An 18573-nucleotide genomic window follows, 5' to 3' on the forward strand; every position below is an offset into this window, starting at 1 on the left:
ACAGGGAAACTCTCATATAAGCTTGGCCTCTAAGGACATAAGAGGTGAGACCAGAGAATAAACTTAGCAGCTCAGTGCTCAGAGTGCCATGGCTAAGTTGCTTATGTTTAAAGTCTCTGTTTATCTCTAGCACATAGGAAAGGCAATGTGGAATAATGGACAGAGGGCTGATCTTACCATCAAGTTCAAGGTTGACCTCTGACACATACTGATTGCTTCTGGGCAAGTCACAAGCTCCCAGTGACCCAGGCAATTCTTTAAGTTAGAGATGTTAGTGATCTATTATCAACAGAGGGAATTTGCACACTGGGAGCTGTACATTAATGGAATTTTGATTTTGTACAAAAACAAACAAAAACTAGGACAGGCCAGGTTGATGTGGGGAAAGACAAGTTTCTTTTCATTTTTTAAAACACCAATCTAGTTGTCAGTAACTCAAGTACATGAAGTCTCTTTCCATTTGAGGCCTGGCAAAGAGATGTTCCTCTAACTAAAATTAAATTATTCTTTGTTTTTCTTTAAAATTTTTAATTTAATATTTTATTTTTTTTGCCAATTACATATAAAAACAATTCTGACATTCATTTAAAAAAGTGAGTTCCAATTTTTTTTGGAAGGGCTTCTTAGCACAGAATCACCTGTGAACTTCCAATAAGAGACTTTAGTGTCCTTTTGCTTGCTAGAAACACATTAAGGAATTGTACCCAATCTGAATTTTTATTGGGCAACCCCAATTTATAAATATTGCATCTGTTATTTTTAACATTGAGGTCAGTGGATGGGATGAGGGATCATCTTTTGTATTTCATATAAAATAAATAAATATTGAACTAGATGCTATGCTTGGGGAGGGCTACAAGGGATAATATCCCATCCCTGTCCCTACTGTAAACTATCTGGAGAGATAAGAAACCAAATTCTGGAATGGTTAAATAACCAAATTTGCAAACAAAATTCAGGGCAACAGTGAGAGACACTTCATGAGCCAATATGATTAATTGCCACATGAAGCATGCAGACTCTTGCTATGAGAGTTAAGAGAATGAAGAGAACTCTTGGAGCTAAAGCATTCTAGGAAGACTTTAAAGAGAAGAAGGAAGCTGAGCTGGATTTGAAGCAGCTGTTGGCTTTGGATAAATACTGGATGTTCCCAAATCTTAGTGCAATTTAAACTAATAACAGAAAGTTGCGCTAAGGCTTTTGGGACACCCTGTGTGTACTGCGTGTTCTGGTTGGAGTAAAACCTGCAGAATCTAATGAAGAAAAGTATGGGCATCGTCTAGTGTAATGTAAATTCTAGGTACAATAAGTGAATTAGTTTTGCTACAACAGAACAGGACTAAGAAGAGGATAATATAGAGGGTAATGAGGAGAAAGTAAGGGGTAATAGGAAATACGTCTTGAAAGGTAGGTAGGGGGTAGATTGCGGATAGCACTGAGTGCCAGGTTAAAAAACCTGGGCAATGGGGAGTCTTTGAGGGCTTTTGAGCAGGGACATGACATGATCAAAGAGGAATTTCAGGAAGATTAATCTTTTAGTGATGTGTGGGATGAGCAGGGGAGATAATGGAAATGGTGAGATTTTCTATTGTACCTTGGAGTTCCTAAGTTGTCTATGACACTCCTTTGCTTCTCATCGCTCATAAGATCAAAGATTTAGAGATGGAAGTGATCATAAAGGTCATCTAATAACAATAACTATCATCTAGCCAATCTCCATCTCACAGATGAGGAAAGAGGCCATTTGACTTGTCCAAGGTCACATAGTAGAAAAACCAAGATTCAAATCCAGTGTCAGGCTCCACATTCAACACTTTTTTCCACTATACTAGGCAGACATAAAATAGATTTCTTTTTCTTGGTCAAAATATAAGAATGCTGCACACAAATATTTATGTAGGAAGTTTCTTATTTCTATGATGTTACACTATATGTTTGAGATTAAAATTAAGAGCTGCCAAGGAAAAGATCTGGGAGAGCAGAAAGAAGCAAGGAGAAAAGAAACAATTCTATCCAGGTTGAGCTTCTAGACAAGATGGGCAATTTTCTCATATCAGCAAGTAAGTACATCAGTCTTGGTCCATTTCAAGCAATGTAAGAATGAAGCTCCGTCATGCTTTTAGAGTGTTTCTTTGTTACTTGTGCCTTCTTACCTGTTACAATTGGGGTTTTCACATGTGAGTAGTATCTCCCCTGAGCAGCAGATGGTACAAAAAGATTGATACCCATCTTCATCATATAAGAAGAATGACTCCAAGAAGTTGTCCTTGGGAAATAGTAACTCAGGTCAGTTATGAAAATAGCTTTGTTTCTCAGTAAATGTAATCCATGCCGACTCTATTAAATTTGTACTTCCCCTTTTCATAGTTATGTCTGCTTACCTTACATGGAATACACATTCCTCCATCAAATAAGGGATGTTGTGTATGAATCTGGAGACTTCCACAGCATATGCAGACATCTAAAATAGACATTTGATGTGTTTAAAATATAATGTTTACATACAATGACACTCCTCTGCTATCCTTATTGGATATAGTATTCATTTCTGTACCCTCAAGGCATTTAGAGGTTAAAAACCTGGTAGTATTGTTCCATAATTGTTTACATTTGTATATCCAGTACTTAAAAATGAAAAAAAAAAGGCTTTAGTTTGTAACAAAGTATTTTAATTACATACCCAATTGATCCTGCAATGCAAAGTGCAACAGTGTGATATAATGGGTAGAATACTTGATTAAAGGTTCCAGTCCTTGCTCTGCCAGTGACTTGTTGGACTCCACTTTTTTCCTCTCTTTCCTTCAGTTTTCTTCTCTATAAAATGAAGGGGTTGGCCTCCAATTTTTCTTCCTGCTTTTATCACCTATGATTCTCTGTTCTTTTCTTGTCTCCCAGAACATCTGCGTTTTGTAAAGTGCCCTAGCAAATTGTTTCTTTTCTCTTTTTTGTGTTGTTTTCATGAAAAATTTACTTTCCCTCTGGGTAATCAAAACATAGTGTTAAAATATACAGCTTGAAAATCCTGAAAAGTCTTACATGAACTGATACAAAGTGAAGTGAGCAAAACCAGAACATATTACACTGTAACAGAAAGATTGTAAAGATAAGTAAATGTGAAAGATTTGGTAATTCTGATCAATACAATGAGCCACCATGACTCTAAAGGACTAATGCTATCCATTTTCAGATAGAGAATTGATGGTCTCAGAGTGGAGATTAAAGCAACTTTTTTTTCCCCTTTCTTCATTTTCCTTCATTTAAAAAATATGGCTAATGCTCAAATATATTTTAGATAACTTCATATTATAAAGGCTATTTCTTGCCTTCTCAATGAGGGTGAAGGTGTGGAAGGAGAGAGAAACCTTAGAACTGAAAATAAAAATAAAATTATGTAAAATATATCACAATATATTTGTTGTTATTATTCAGTTATTTCCAGTATGTGTTACTCTTTGTGAGTCCATTTGTTTGTTTGTTTTTTGGGGGGGCAAAGATACTAGAGTGGTTTGCCACTTCCTTCTCCAGCTAATTTTATAGATTAAGAACTGAGGTAAATAGGATTTAAGTGACTTGTCCAGGATCACGCAGCTAGTAAAATGAATGAGGCTGCATTTGAACTCAGGAAGAGGTGTCTTACTGACTCTAGGCCTGGCACTCTATCCATTACATCACCTAGCTGCTTTATTTTATATCTCTTCCTCTAGATATAGAGATGGATATATCTTTCTTTATACAAGCACACACATATATAAAATTTATATTATATCTATTATATGCATTTGCTTAACTTCATAGTATCTAATAAGGTACCATAAGACCATAGAGTTGGAAGGTATGTAAAAAAAAAAACCCTGATATAATATAACCTCCTCTTTTTATACATGAGGAAATCCAGGCTTAAAAAGGTTAAGTAATATGCTTACACAGCTAGTGACAGAACCAGGATTTAAACCCAGGTCTTTTTACTCCAAATGAAGCTCTCATTCTGTCATGTTATATAGAATGTAGATGGTGAGTTGTCATAGCTGAGGCTTAGTGAAGATTTGGAAAAACTTACCTTCTATATTTCTCTGGTTAACCATGACTTCATAAGCAATAAGATCTGTAAGAAAACACAGGTAATGGAGCTCTGTCCAACCTCATGTTAAGTTTCTTTAAAGTCTACAAAGAAATCTACATTAAAAGTTGCTTATGTCTCTAAAGATGAAATATATAAATATATATGTATATGTACAATATATTAAAAAAGAGAAATAGTGTCATATTCAACCATTTCCTCTTTTGCGGGGCAATGAGGGTTAAATGACTTGCCCAAGGTCACACAGTTAGTGTCAAGTGTCTGAGGTCACATTTGAACTCAGGTCCTCATGAATCCAGGGCGAGTGCTTTATCCACTACACCACCTAGCTGCCCCCAACCATTTCCTCTTTACAGTTTCAGTGCATTAAATACTCAAGTCTGACACATATCAAGCATTTGTATATCCTGCTCCTGTTTTAAAAAAAAATTTAATAATGCAAAGATTTTAAATGCCTGGTGACATTTGCACAACCCAGTCCCTGGGACTAAAGGTCTTCAAAGACTTTCTTTATTAGAAACATTCCAAAGTCAAACCTTTGCTGGGTCTTGGTGATGAGCAAAATGACTGTTCACTAGAGTCCAGAGATATCACCTCTGTGCTTCTTTCTTCTTCAAGTACCACAACTGTGATAAGAAATGGAAATGAACCCAGAAAACACAAATTCACGTTAAGAAACAAGTACGAGGTAACTTCTTTTTTTTCCCCTAGAAATTCTGCTTTTTTCTAAATCTAGTGAGTCAAAGGTGTGGGTTTTGGGTCTCTTTCCATTATTAATACACTGGACAAATCATTTAACCTCTTCTGTTAATCTCATTTCTCCATTTGTGACATGGTGTTCTAACCATCCTTCCTACCTTCCAGGGAAGGATGGTAGGAGACAAGGAGGCAGTGAAGCTGACAGCAGTTTGAACTCTTTGTCAGGGAGGAAAAAAAGCTTAGTGCTTCCAGTGTTATAGGAATTATTACTGCCATATTTTATACAATAGCTAGAGTACCAGGCCTAGAGTCAGTAAGAACACCTTTTCCCCAAGTCTTTCCATAGTGTCACAAACAAGAATCTACACACCCTTCCTATATCGAACGTGGAGGATTCAGGGCATTCCACAACGTGGAGGCAAGTCCCCTAAATTCTCTGAGCCTCATTTTCCTCATCAGGATCATTGTGAAGAAAGCTCTTAGCAAATCTTACAGTGATACATAAATGTGTGTTATTAGCATGAATAGAAATTAGGATTCCATGCAGCTCTTCTGCCTGCTCCCTTTTCTAAAGTGCCCAGAGATGGGAATCAGCCAAGTTTCCTTTGCAGTTCTGAAATGGAAAGTTGCAGAAACAAGAGGCACCTCCCACCCCCTTCAATTTTCTTACCTATTTCATTGGGAAGCTGTTGCTCTTCCTCCTCCTGGTGCTCCCCCACCTCTGACTCCCCTAGGGACACATCACTCAGAATTTCTAGAAGAGAGTGGGCCATGCTTTTAAAGACGCTTCTTTCAACTCTCTGCAATCCTAAAACATTGGTAGGGGAAGTGGACACCCTTTGTAACAGTGAGATAAAAGAGTGGTATGGAGAGAGATGAGAAGGCTTTAATGGGGTGAAACGAGTTTTAAAAACAAGTGCCGGACCTAGGTGGAAAGGGGTGTGGGCGGCTGCTGAGGAGTGTGCTGCAGGTCGGGAAGAAATTGGAACTTTAAGTTTATAGCTCGAGATTTAGTTTAGGAGTTTATGCAGTGATTTTAGCGGGGGGGGGGGGGGGTTGGGGGTGGGTGGAAGGAGAGAATAGAATGGAAACAGGAGCCAATTTGGTTGCGCAAATTTCTCTCTTTCTCTCATTTACAATGCCCTCTTTCTTTACTTCTCCCTCACACCATTCTTTCCTACCCTTTTCCTTTTTCCCCACCTCTTTATTTCTCTCAGCTTCCTTCCCCCACCCCATTCCTTCTTTCACCTTTGTTTGTTTCTTTCCCTAGTTTTTTCTCTCCCTTCTTTCTCTCCCACTTTCTGTGTCCCACAATTCCCACAGCAAGGGACCGGTGGAGACTCTAAAATACAATTAGGTTGTGTTGTACTTTTTTTTTTTTTTCCGGAGACTGAATTTCTCGATCCAGGGGCTCTCTATATACCCTAACCATCTCCCTTTTCTTAACTCCCTTCCCTTTATCTAGAATATTCCATGTCTGAAACCTTCCAGGCTAGAAATGTCCAGTTTTCTTGCTAATTGGTATGGGGGAATAACATGATCTTTAATAATTTCATAACATCTTAATGGACTAACAATGTAGAAATACCCCCAACCACCTGGTGGCCCAATATATGGGAAGTAATGAGAAATAAACCTTTCAAAACATGCAAGAATGAAACAAAGAAGACAATCCCACCCACTGCTGTAAATGACGATTTGTTGTCCTTGGATAAGAAACACTACAGCTTTGTCTTAAAAGACTTCTTCCACAATTATAAAAGTATTTGGCCACTTCCCCTTGTATCATGCCTGTGCACTGGGAACGTTTTCTCATTTTAATAACAAATTCTTGTCAGCTGCATAACAAGTATTCACCCTGTGGTTGATTTCCCCTAGTTTCTATCCTTCCATTTCCTATGAAAGATGCTACTTATCCATGCTAAGTTGCTGCAGAATGCTGCTAATTAGCTGTGTATTATAAGTGGGACTAAAAAGTTATAGAAGTCTGTATCTTAAAAAGCTGAAGTTGCTATGAGCAATTTTCTCAGCAGGTTATTCATTTCTTTGCTTTCACTTTCCCCTCCTATCTTTGACCCACAGTCACTGACTATGCCTCTCCCAAGAGGTCCCATTCCTCTAGGTCAAGAGAATTCCCAACACTAGTACCACCCTTACCTGAGACTTCAGAGATGAGAAAAAAAAACAAACAAAGCCTCTGATTCTGTGTAGAATCCCATCCCTCCCAATAAATACCTAGAGGTTCAGGGAATGAAGGTCCAAGAATCTTGGAAAGAATGTAGTTTAATGATGTCCTGGGAGTACCTTGTAAAAGACTTTTTCCATGGCCTGATCATAATTATACCTGAGTCTTCCTGGTGACACCACTGGGTATTTCCCTTCCCTAGGTATTTCCCCATCCAGTTCTAGAGTTGTCTGTTCTGGTCTTAGCTTGTGAGTAGAAGGGAGGCATTGATTTATCCTAGTTTTAGAAATATCGGTAGCTACCACAATTTTTTTGATGGGGGAATGAAGCCTTTTCTTTCCTAGACCCTTCCACACCTCAGGATCTTTTTGATATCTCCTGTTAAGCCATGTGGGCTTGATTTAAACAATGCAAATATATGAGCCTATGATCCCACAACTTCCATTTTCTCTTTTAAATAGATGATTTTCAAAACCACATGTTTTGGTCGAGTCCTGGCACAGAGCAGTCCAGTGACTCAGGCTCAGGCCTGGAGAAGAAAAGATTTAGCCGAGGGCATGATAGTTGTTTTCAATTATTCGAAGGCCTGTTGTATAGAAGAAGTACAAGTTCTTAAAGAGAGCATTGTCATTGTCATCATTGTCATTGTTGTTGTTTTTCTGGCATAAAGGAAAAGTGATGCCACCCGATGAAAACTGGCAAGTCTCTGAGTTCTCTGAAATCTCAGCAAGGGAACACAAGGGGACCTAGCATCCTTGGCATAAGTCATAGAAGTGTTACTGAGTGAAATGACCCTTTCCTATTATTCATCCTTCTTGCCAAATTTCAGCAGCATGCTCTAAACAGGGCTCACATATTTTCTTTCCAAGTGAGCTTATTTGACAACAGGCTTGACTTTCTGTGGTGTGCCACTTCATTTCATGATGTAAACTAGGGTCTATGTCACAGCCTTAGTCTGTGCTTCGAGTGTCATTAGCTTCCCAACAGAAGAAAAAAGCTCACACCAAAGTCTCCTTGCTACATTTCCCCAGGGTTTGTCCTTCTTCCTTTAGGAAAGATCACATTTTATACAGTACATTTCACTCTGCTTCAGTTCATGTAGGTCTTTCCAGGTTTTTCTGATAGTATCCTAGTCATCATAGCCTGTATATAGTACCTTAAACTTCACAGAGAATTTTCTTCGTAATAGCCCAGCGAGGTAGGTACCATACATTTTGCCATTATAATCAATCATCATAACTATTTCCCTCCATCCTATTCCATTCCCATGATATTTACTCTATTTTCTATCTTCTTTTAACCTATTCCTCCTCAAAAGTATTTTACTTCTTACTGTCCCTTCCCCTGCTCTGCACTCCCCCTTTTTTTTACCCTTCCTTCCTTATCCTCTTCCCCTTCTACTTTCCTGTAGGGTTAAATAGATTACTCCTCCCAATTGGGTGTTAATGTTATTCCCTCCATTAGACCACTCTGATGAGATTAAGGTCTTTGAGCTAATTCTGTGTTCTAAATTTTCTTCCTCCCTCCCTCCTCAACCTTCCCTATGAAATCAAACAATTTAATATGTCATACTTGTGCAGTAATGCAGAACATCTTCACCTTCCTTGAAAGTGTTTTGCTTTTTACTGCTCTCTCCCCCAATCTGCCCTTCCCTCCTTCCCCTCTCCCCCCACTTATCTCCCTCCTCTCCCTCAGGGCAAAAATATATTGCTATACCTACTTGAGTATATATGTTAGTCCTTCTTTGAGCCAATTCTGATGATATTAAGGTTCACTCACTCCCTAATTCCTTCCCCCTCTTCTCTTCTCCTCCATAAGCTTTTTTCTTGTTTCCTTCATGTGAACTACCTCTCCCTAGATCATCTCTCCTCTTCCCCCTCCCCCAATCTATTCCTCCTCAAAAAGCCCAATCACCCCCTGGGCCGACATGAACAATGTGTCTTGGAAGCAGTGCTACATTTTAAGAAGGAGCTAAAAGCCAAGAAATAGTAAGCCAGGATGAGTAGGCAGAGAAAGCAGAAGACCATTGAAAACTTCTTTGGGGGAAAGGTAGACCACAATACAACCTCAGAAGAAGAAGATAATAACAGGGTCAAAGCTCCAACATCCAAAGCTTCCAAGAAAAATATGAACTGGTCTCAGGCCATGGAAGCTCTCAAAAGGGACTTTGAAGAGAAAGTAGGAGAGAGAGAAAGAAGATGTAGAGAAAGAGAGGAAAGAATGGAAAGAGAAATGAGAGCAATGCAGGAGAGTCATGAGAAAAAAGTCAACAGTTTGAAAAGCCAAATGGAAAAGGAGATTAAAAAACTATCTAATGAAAATAATTGCCTAAGAATTAGGATTGAACAAATGGAAGCTAGTGACTTTAGGAGAAACCAAGACACAGCAAAGCAAATACAATTGAATGAAAAAATAGAAGGCAATGTGAAATATGTCCTTGGAAAAACAGCTGACCTGGAAAAATAAATCTAGGAGAGATAATTTGAAAATCATTGGACTATCTGAAAACCATGACCAAAACAAGAGCTCAGACACCATCCTCCAAGAGATTGTGAGGGAAAATTGCCCTGATATTCTAGAAGAGAAGCTAAAATAGAATTGAAAGAATCCACTGATCACCTCCTGAAAGAGATCCCAAAAGGAAAACCTCCAGGAATATTATAGCTAAATTCCAGAACTCCTAGGTCAAGGAGAAAATATTGCAAGCAGTTAGAAAAAAAGGAATTCAAATACTGTAGAGCTCCACAAAGGATAAAGCAAGATGTAGTAGTTTCTACATTAAAGGTCCAGAGGGCATGGAATATGATATTCCAGAGGGCAAAGGAACTGGGACTACAGCCAAAAATCTCATACCCAGAAAAACTAATCATAATCTTTCAGAGGAAAAAATGGAATTTCAATGAGAAAGAGGACTTTATGGCATTTGTGATGAAAAGACCTGAACTAAATAGAAAATTTGACTTTCAAATATAAGACCCTGGAGAAGCATAAAAAGGTAAACAGGAAAAAGACTTCATGAGAGATATTAAAAGATCAAACTGGGGGCAGCTAGGTGGTTCAGTGGATAAAGCACTGGCCCTGGATTCAGGAGGACTTGAGTTTAAATCCGGCCTTAAACACTTGACACTTACTAGCTGTGTGACCCTAGGCAAGTCACTTAACCCCAATTGCCTCACCAAAAAAAAAAAAAAAAGATCAAACTGTTTATATTCCTACATGGGAAGATAATACTTTGAACTCATAAGAACTATCTCAGTAAGGAATTCACAGAGGACACAGGTCTGAACTGAATATGAAGGGATGATACCTGTAAAGTATTTATGTTTTGTTCTTTGTGGGACAGACAGGGTGGGGTGTCTTATGTCTGGGGCCAGATTTGGGCTTGGGGCCTCCAGGGCCCAGGGCTGGTAAATTGTCCACTGTGCCACCTAACTAACCCATGATGATATCTTTAAAAAGATCACATTTTAAAAAAGGAATACTGATTTCAAATTGGATTTCATAATTAATTCATAAGCTGCCTTTTTCCCTAGACTTGACTACTACAAATCCAAGGAAGTAGTAATCCTTATGTCAGGTGTTCTCATGACACATGATTGACCTAGATACCTTTTGATGTATTTCTCTGGAAGATCTGGGAACTTTATATAACAGTGTTTTTCTTACTTTTTTCTGGCATAAAGGGATAGTGAGTAGTCAGGCAGAGCTGTTGGGCACTGTTACCACCATCCCCACCTTCTACCATGCACACACCTTAATGTGGACTACTTCTCCCTTGGGGTGTCACTTTCTAGCCACCCTTAACTACTCCCTTATAAGGGAGTGGTTTTCTCAAGGTTGTGGATAATAATTGTTATCTGACTCATCTTGCTGAAAAGTTTCTAACACTGTGCTTGATTTTAAATACACACACACACACACATATACATATACACACACACATATGCACACATATACATAATGTTATAGATCTAGATCTAGATAGGAGGGAAGGAGAGAGAGAGAGAGACAGAGACAGAGAGAGGGAGAGACAGAGAGACAGAGACAGAGGGAGAGAGGATGAGACAGAGAGAGAGAGGATGAGACAGAGAGAGACAGAGAGACAGAGAGAGAAAGAGGATGAGACAGAGAGACAGAGACAGAGAGACAGAGACAGAGAAAGTCCAGTGAATGTAATCTCTCTGCTCTGGGCATTTTAAAATATAAATTTCCTTCCTTTGACTATGAGCTCCAGCCAGAAATCTTGTTCTGGTAGGCAGCAATTTCCAATCTCTTCATCAGGGAGTTGCTCTCAATCACCACCATCCCCAACACAGCATTCAATCAATATTTTAAGAATTAATCATGGTTTAGATATTAAACACCATAGTCTAGATATTATAGGTTGCATATATATATATATATATATAAAGTTATTATAATCATGGCATAGATATTAAGGGAAACTTAAAAAGAAAAACTTAAAACAACAAGGTTACTTTCTCTTCCTTGTTTCAAAACAAATTAGTTAACCCCTGTTGCATTGTTGTATGGTTGACTTCTGTGTTCCTTTTACTCAAATATAGCTGAGAGGGCACAGTGGCCTAGATAGATAGAGATATGAAAAACAATGAAACAGAAAACAATATAAGCTCTTAAGAGACAAAGATGAGTAAAAACTTCTTTCTTTCCCTAAGGAAAGAATGAGACTAGGAGTAAAGGATTGGAGAGTGCAGCCAAAGAGGAAATAACTCATCCCCTCCTCACCATTCCAATACCATTCCCCTCCATCTTGATGTGCTAGATTGAGAATGTTGCAGAAAAATATTCCCATTTATGTGTAAATTGAACTATTTGGCCTTTGAGGTCCTTTCTCATTTTAAAATTTTGTTAATTGTCATATTCTAAGTTCAAGTGGAAGATAATGGTGATAATAACAATAAATAATTAATCCATAAAGCCCTTTAAGGTTTACAAAGCATTTTGTATTATCTCAGCTGATTTGCACAACAAACCTATGAAATGGATACTGTAATTATCCCTATTTTTACAATTGAGGAAACGGAGGTTTGAGGACATTGAAGTGACTTGTCAAGGGTAACATTAGCTAGTAAGCAGATTTCTGGTCCTCCTGATTTGAATGTCAATCACTTTATCTACTTCTTGGTGAAACTGAAAAAGGATACTTGTTTAGGTATTGTAGAGTTTGATCAACTTTTATTTCTCTTCCCTCTCTGACATTCTCTACTTCTAGTAGTGTGAGCTGAGAAGTCACTATAAAGGACTGGATAGAGTTACCAGACAGTTTCAGAGACCTGGCTTGGCAGACCTCTGTACTCTGTCTTAATGGTTTTGACATAAATTCCTAGAATTTCAGACACTCCCATTTTTAAAATATTAGTATAAAACATTTTCTAAAGCCAAATATAAAAAAATTTTGATATAATCTTCCACTTTGAACTTTTCGTGACTCTTCTCCACTCCCTATCTTGGTACAGATCACTCAGAGCAGGAGTTCTAACCTTCCTCTGTGGCCATGGATCCTTTTGCCAGACTGGTGAGAGCCAGCTTGTACCCCTTCACTGAATAATGTCTATTGACTACATTCACTATATATATATATAGTGATATATATATTAGATTATATATATATATATTGAGATATTATATATATAGTATATTTATTTATTTATACACACACATACCTATATATATATATATATATATATATGCATATATTCCCTTCCAAGTTCATGTATTCCCTTAAATAATTCACAACCACTGATTTGAATATGTTCAGAGATGGTGAGCATTATTTTCATATTGTGAACACAGCAGTCCCTTAGGTGGGAGCTGTTCACTTTCCCTTCACATCTTTCTTTTCATTTGATTCCTGTTTTTGTTTTCCTCTTTTCCTTTTCAGAAAACTAGGTGGAATAATAAAACCTCGCATTTAAGAGTGGAATTCATGAAGAATGGGCTGAAAGAAGTGTGATATGCAACATTATTTTCAAGGTCTTAGAAATGATAATTGTTCTCCAAAGTGTTTTTTCTATAGCTGGGGTACATATGTTTGTTTTCTTGTATATAAGAGTTTTGTTAGGTGGTGTATGCCATTTACATTCTCTTCTTCCTATAAATATAGGTTGAACTTTTAGCATTAAATGGAAAAAGCCAAAAAAGAGAAACTTGAGGTTAATACCTTTGTTAAGGATGTGAATTGTTATTATTTCTCCTTTGCTATGTTACATTTGTTGAATGAAATGGAAGGGTCAAATTTACAAATAGTTGGAGTAGCACTATAAAGACAGACAGCTCCAGTGTGTGAGCTTTTTTTTTTTTTTTATGAGGCAATTGGGGTTAAGTGACTTGCCCAGGGTCACACAGCTAGTAAGTGTTAAGTGTCTGAGGCTGGATTTGAACTCAGTGTACTCCTGAATCCAGGGCCAGTGCTTATCCACTGTGCCACCTAGCCACCCTTGAGCTGCTTTTATTAGAACTGCTTTACTTCAGGTGAAAGGATGAATTCACCTACCATGTTCCACTGTTTTTTTTTTATTTTTATTTTAATATATCATATTTAATTTTTCTCCAATTACAGGCAAAATCAATTTTTAACATGTGTTTTTTTTTAATTTTGAGTACCAAATTCTATCTTTCCTTCCCTTCCTCTCCTCCCCACCCACCTCCTGTGATCAGTTACAGTTTCTACATATGCAATCCTGTAAAACATTGAGTCCACTTTTAAAATACAAATACTCATGGAAAATATGTAGAGAAAACTCTATTCTCAAAATCTCTGTTGATTGATTGATGGAGGTTCCAAGGATATCTGTGATAAGCATGATGCAATATAAATATAGGGTTTTTAGGATGTAAATACTGCAAAGAGTGAAACAATATCAGGTCAAGATATTTGAGTCAAATGAAGAACTTGCTAGTGTTTGCCTTGAAGATGCAAGTTCTATGCCATCAAGGAGGGTTGGAAATATTGGAGAAGGAATTGTCAAGTTTAAGAATTTGAGGAGCTAGGTATCTCAGAGCCACATCTCTGTGCTATGCCTTCTCCCCAAGAGAAGAAGTCCAAAGATTTCTCTCGTGGTTTCCTTTCCCTAGCCCTACAATAAACTATTATTTTATTCTAAAAAAAAAGAATTTGGGGGAAAATATGGAACTAGGGAGAGAAAGACAAGATGAGCTTAGAGAAGAAAGAAACAATCAAGCCCTTTTAAAAGAATTAAAACCAGGAATAGAGCAGTGTGGTATTTTGGACATTTTTGGTACATTACTGGTGATTGAATAAGCTTTGGTTCAGTGAATTTTATGGAGGACAGACTTAAACTAAAGCCTAGGCATGAACCTGGAGCTCAGACAGAGAAAGACTATTTCATCCATCACGTTTATCACTTTTTTTTGTGGGACAATGAGGGTTAAGTGACTTTCCCCAGGGTCACACAGCTAGTTAACTGTGTCTAGTGTCTGAGGCTGGATTGAACTCAGGTTCCTCCTGAGTCCAAGGCCAGGGCTTTATCCACTGTGGGCCATCTAGCTGCCCCAAGGAGACTAGATTCACTGGATCTCAGAATACAAGAAGGCATGAAGGAAGGCATGACAAGCCTCGAAAGGTAGGAAAAGACCAAATGTGAAGGGGTTTAAAAGGGGAGGGGGAGTTCATAGTTGATTCGGGAAATGATTGGGAGCCACGGCAGTTTGTTGTGTTAGTCCTTTGTTTTCAAAGAGGACCAATGACATCACAAGGATGATGGTCTTGAGTTGCACGAAATTGGATTTAAGTGAGGCAGAATTGGCTTAAAGTTGTCAGCCTCACTCTCTTTTCCTGTCATCAAACTCCAGTGGCAAGACAAAAAGCAAGACAACTGGTGATAGCTCAGGTTGCAGTGGATGACCTTGGCATCTCTGCTGTTGACCAAGCTCTAAGCATTCCATAGTGCCTGCTTCAGTTGCCTCCAGGGCCATTGGAACAAATTGTTTTCATCCACTATTCAACCAGGGGAAGTCTTTAAATGCTTGGAGAAGACAATCCCCTAATTCACTGAAGGGGTTAAAACCGTGTCAGTTACTCTCAACTTTGTTTGGTCCCATCTACCTGTAGAGACAGTTTTAGCTGGCGGTGACCACTGTGCATCTACAGATTCTTGAAGCCACAGAGCTACTCTCATCCGAATTTATTGAATAGGGGGTGACATGGTAGGGATGTAAGTTTAGGGGAGATCATTTTGACATTTGAGTGGAAGATGGGCTGGAATAGGGGAGAGACCTGAAGGAGGGAGGACGAATCAGCAAGATATACTTCATTGCGATGTGATGAGCCTTGAAGCAGGGTGATGCTGGTGTCAGAGGAAAGAAAGGGGATCCTTTTAACTTATCAATCCTCTCTAGCTGGTCATTTCTCTCTCCTCCCTTTTGTGGCTAAATTACTTGAGAAGGGCCATTAATACTATGTGCTTCCATTTCCTTTCCTCTCACTCTCTTCTTATCTCTTTGCAGTCTGGCTTCTGAAAATTTAAATTGAAACTGGTGCTCTCCAAAGTTATTAAAGATAACTTAATCTCCAAACTTAATGGCATTTTTCAGTCCTCATGCCTTTGTGACCTTTGACACGGTCACCCTCTTTTCGCCCCATGCTCTCTTTTCTCTAGGTTTTTGTGACCCTGCTTACCCTCCTCGTTATTCCACTTAGCTGATTACTCCTTTGTTGTTGCCCTTATTGGATCACAACCACAACACCCCTACATACCTCTGTCCTGTGCCCCTTTTCCTTCTCCCTCTATACTATTTTACTTGGTGATCTCACCAGCTCCCATGTTTTCAATTATCTTCATGCAGATGTTGTTTAGATCTCCTGACCTTCAGTCCCACAGTCTAACCCTTCCTTTTAGATATCTTTAACTGGATGTCTCATAGACATCTTAAAACCAACATGTCCAAAACTGAAATCGATAACCTCAAACCTCTTCTCTTTCTAAATTCGTCTATGATTGTTGAAGTTAACTTCCATCCTCTCAGTCAACCAGATTCATAATGTAGGTAGCAGCCTCAGCTCTTTATACCTCTCACCTGCCCCCAGATTCAATCAATAATCAGGTCCTGTAATTTTCACCTTCAGAACATCTCTCCCAGAATCCCTGTTACGCATTCCTTTGTTCTTTATGTTCCAGTGGATTCCCTCACCCTTCTAGGATCAAATATAAAATCCTCTTTCTTCTTGACATCCAAATCCTTTCATAACCTATTCTCCTCCTCCCTTTACTTGTCTTCTCATGCCTTACTCATCTTCATGTATTATGTGATCCAGTAACATTTACCTCCTTGCTGTTCCTCAAACATGATACCACACCTGAGTGCTTTCATTGGCAGTTCCCCATGCTCGGAATGTTCTCTGTCCTCATCTCCACCTCCTGGCTTTCTAAGTTTCTCTGGCTACCTTTAAACCTAAGCTAAGGTACTGCCTTCTGCAAAAAGCCTTTCCCAGTCCTCCTTAATCTTAAACGTCCTTCCCTCAGAGATCTTCCTCAATTTGGTGTAGTTTATGCCAGGATGACTGTCCAATAAAACCCCTCAAAGCATTTAAGTAGCGGAAGGTCCTACAGGAGATCCTTAGGACTTGGCCATGGGCATGGTATATGATAGGATCAGTATCTGCCAGAACTACTTCCCTTGATAGAGTTTCCTGGTTACCTAAAGGCATGAAAATTCCCATCTATATGGAGTTAGGGACTTGATGGATACCCAAAGATCACATGAGTGACTATACCCTGCATTGCAAACTCATTTCCATAAGGAGAAAAGGGAGGTCTTCTCTCCAGAAGCCAAGTGTAATTATATCCTTGTTAAATATCTTTGCCCTGTTAGGGCAAAGTGAACCTCCTTTTTATTAACTATTCAATCACATGAGTATTTCATTTCATCCTGTAACATGTTGTTAGATTAGGCTTTAGTCTCAGGCCATCTCTGCCAGGGTGCCCAGGTACTGACTTGGCTTTGTTTTCTACTGTGGTTCCAAGTACTCCAAGACATGTGAAGTCAGACCCATTCTCTCTAGTCAGTGACCTATGAGAATTGCCTTTTCCCCTTGATTCTGTTCTGACCATGTCACACCCTTCCTTCCTCATTGGCTCCTGAATCAAATATAAACTCCTCTGTTTGGCATTCAAAGCTCTTTATGACAACCTAGCCCCTCCTATTGCTCCAGTCTTTTTATACTCTACTCTTTGCCATGTCCTCACACTCGCCTCCCGGCTGTTCCACAAACAGGACACTTCATCTCTTAGCTCTGGGCATTTTTTCGTGCTATGGCCCATGTCTGGAATGCTCTCCTTCCTCATCTCTGTTTACTGATTTCCATGACTTCTTTTAAGTCTCAACTAAAATCCCATCTTCTACAGGAAACTTTTCCTAACACCTCTTAAGTCTGGTGCCTGATTTTTTATTTTTTCCTATTTATCCAGTATTTGGCTAGTTTGTCTCTACTTGTTTCCTTGTTATTTCCCCTTCACTCTCCTCCCCCATTTAGATTGTGAGCTCCTTAAGGGCAGGGACTGTCTTTTGCCTCTTTTTGTATCCCCAGTGCTTAGCACAGTGTCTGGTGCATAGCAGGAGTGTAATAAATGTTTATTGACTGACTCACTAAATCATTGCTCTAGTTAAGGCCCTTTTCATATAGTTCCTGGAGTGTTTGTGGAAAAGCATGTCTCCTTTATGGCTGCCCATGTCACTGTCTTATACTTATCAGACTTATCAAAAGTCTGATACAATGAGTATTGAAGATGTCGGAACCCTATAAGGATATGTGGCTTCCTGGAGCAAGAATTGTTTTAATTCCTTATGGGTTATGTGAGTTCTTTTTGTTTTTGCTATACTTTCTTTGGAGGGTAGAATAAAGAATATTTAATGCTTGATATATACAATGTTGCTTTGAGGGCTTGTATGGAAATTATAATGTTTTAACTGCACATGTGGAGATGTACGTATTAACTATTGAATTATGTTTTGAGATTTTTTTTAGGGTCAATTCTGGACATGGGCAACATGAATCAAATGGATGGTTTTTAGTACATTTATAAGACTAAAGTTTATTACTGTAAGTGATTGTGGCCCTGGGACATAGATTACATAAATATAAAATCATTTCAGGGATCAGAGAAGCACTAAAACTTAAGAGGATCAAGAGTGTTTTTGGGTAGGATGTGGCACCTGAATTAACCCTTGATGCTACAATAATAAAATGCTTTCTTTTTCTATTAATTGTTTGTAATAAGTACCTGTGCATAATTACTTTAAAATGATAAATAGTAATATTCAACTAGTTCAGTGCCCCTAAAAATTTGCCATCTCCCACATGACTCTACACACAGGAAAACCTCGTTGAAGATACTTACATAAAATGGTCAGCCTATTCTGATTTCTACAATTTGGATTTTATCTTTTGAATATTTTCTTGTACAAATGAACCTTTATGAGAAGCTAACTAATTAAAAAAATTATCTAGTGGGAAGAACGTGATAAAGCTCTTTGGAAACAAATATGAGAGAAAGAAACTAATTTTCTGAGATAAGGTCCTTAGTTACAAATGAAAAGGAAATGGAATAAATCTGTTCCATAAGAAGAAAGA

The 18573-nt window shown here is 38.4% G+C and overlaps 1 protein-coding gene across 1 annotated transcript in view; it reads right to left on the bottom strand.

The window, feature by feature from the left end:
* Positions 1-15121, bottom strand: part of DNMT3L (DNA methyltransferase 3 like) — a 54356-nt gene extending 39235 nt beyond the window's left edge. The window contains exons 1-6 of the mRNA XM_043993467.1: positions 15049-15121; positions 5448-5585; positions 4615-4704; positions 4058-4102; positions 2382-2461; positions 2154-2266 (exon numbers count right to left, since the gene is read on the bottom strand). Of these exons, the coding sequence (XP_043849402.1) occupies positions 2154-2266; positions 2382-2461; positions 4058-4102; positions 4615-4704; positions 5448-5585; positions 15049-15121 (539 nt within the window). The remainder of the gene's footprint in view (positions 1-2153; positions 2267-2381; positions 2462-4057; positions 4103-4614; positions 4705-5447; positions 5586-15048) is intronic.
* Between the last annotated feature and the right edge of the window lie 3452 nt (positions 15122-18573).

The sequence above is a fragment of the Dromiciops gliroides genome, chromosome 3 (assembly GCF_019393635.1).
Source record: "Dromiciops gliroides isolate mDroGli1 chromosome 3, mDroGli1.pri, whole genome shotgun sequence".
In the NCBI taxonomy this organism is placed as follows: domain Eukaryota; kingdom Metazoa; phylum Chordata; class Mammalia; order Microbiotheria; family Microbiotheriidae; genus Dromiciops; species Dromiciops gliroides.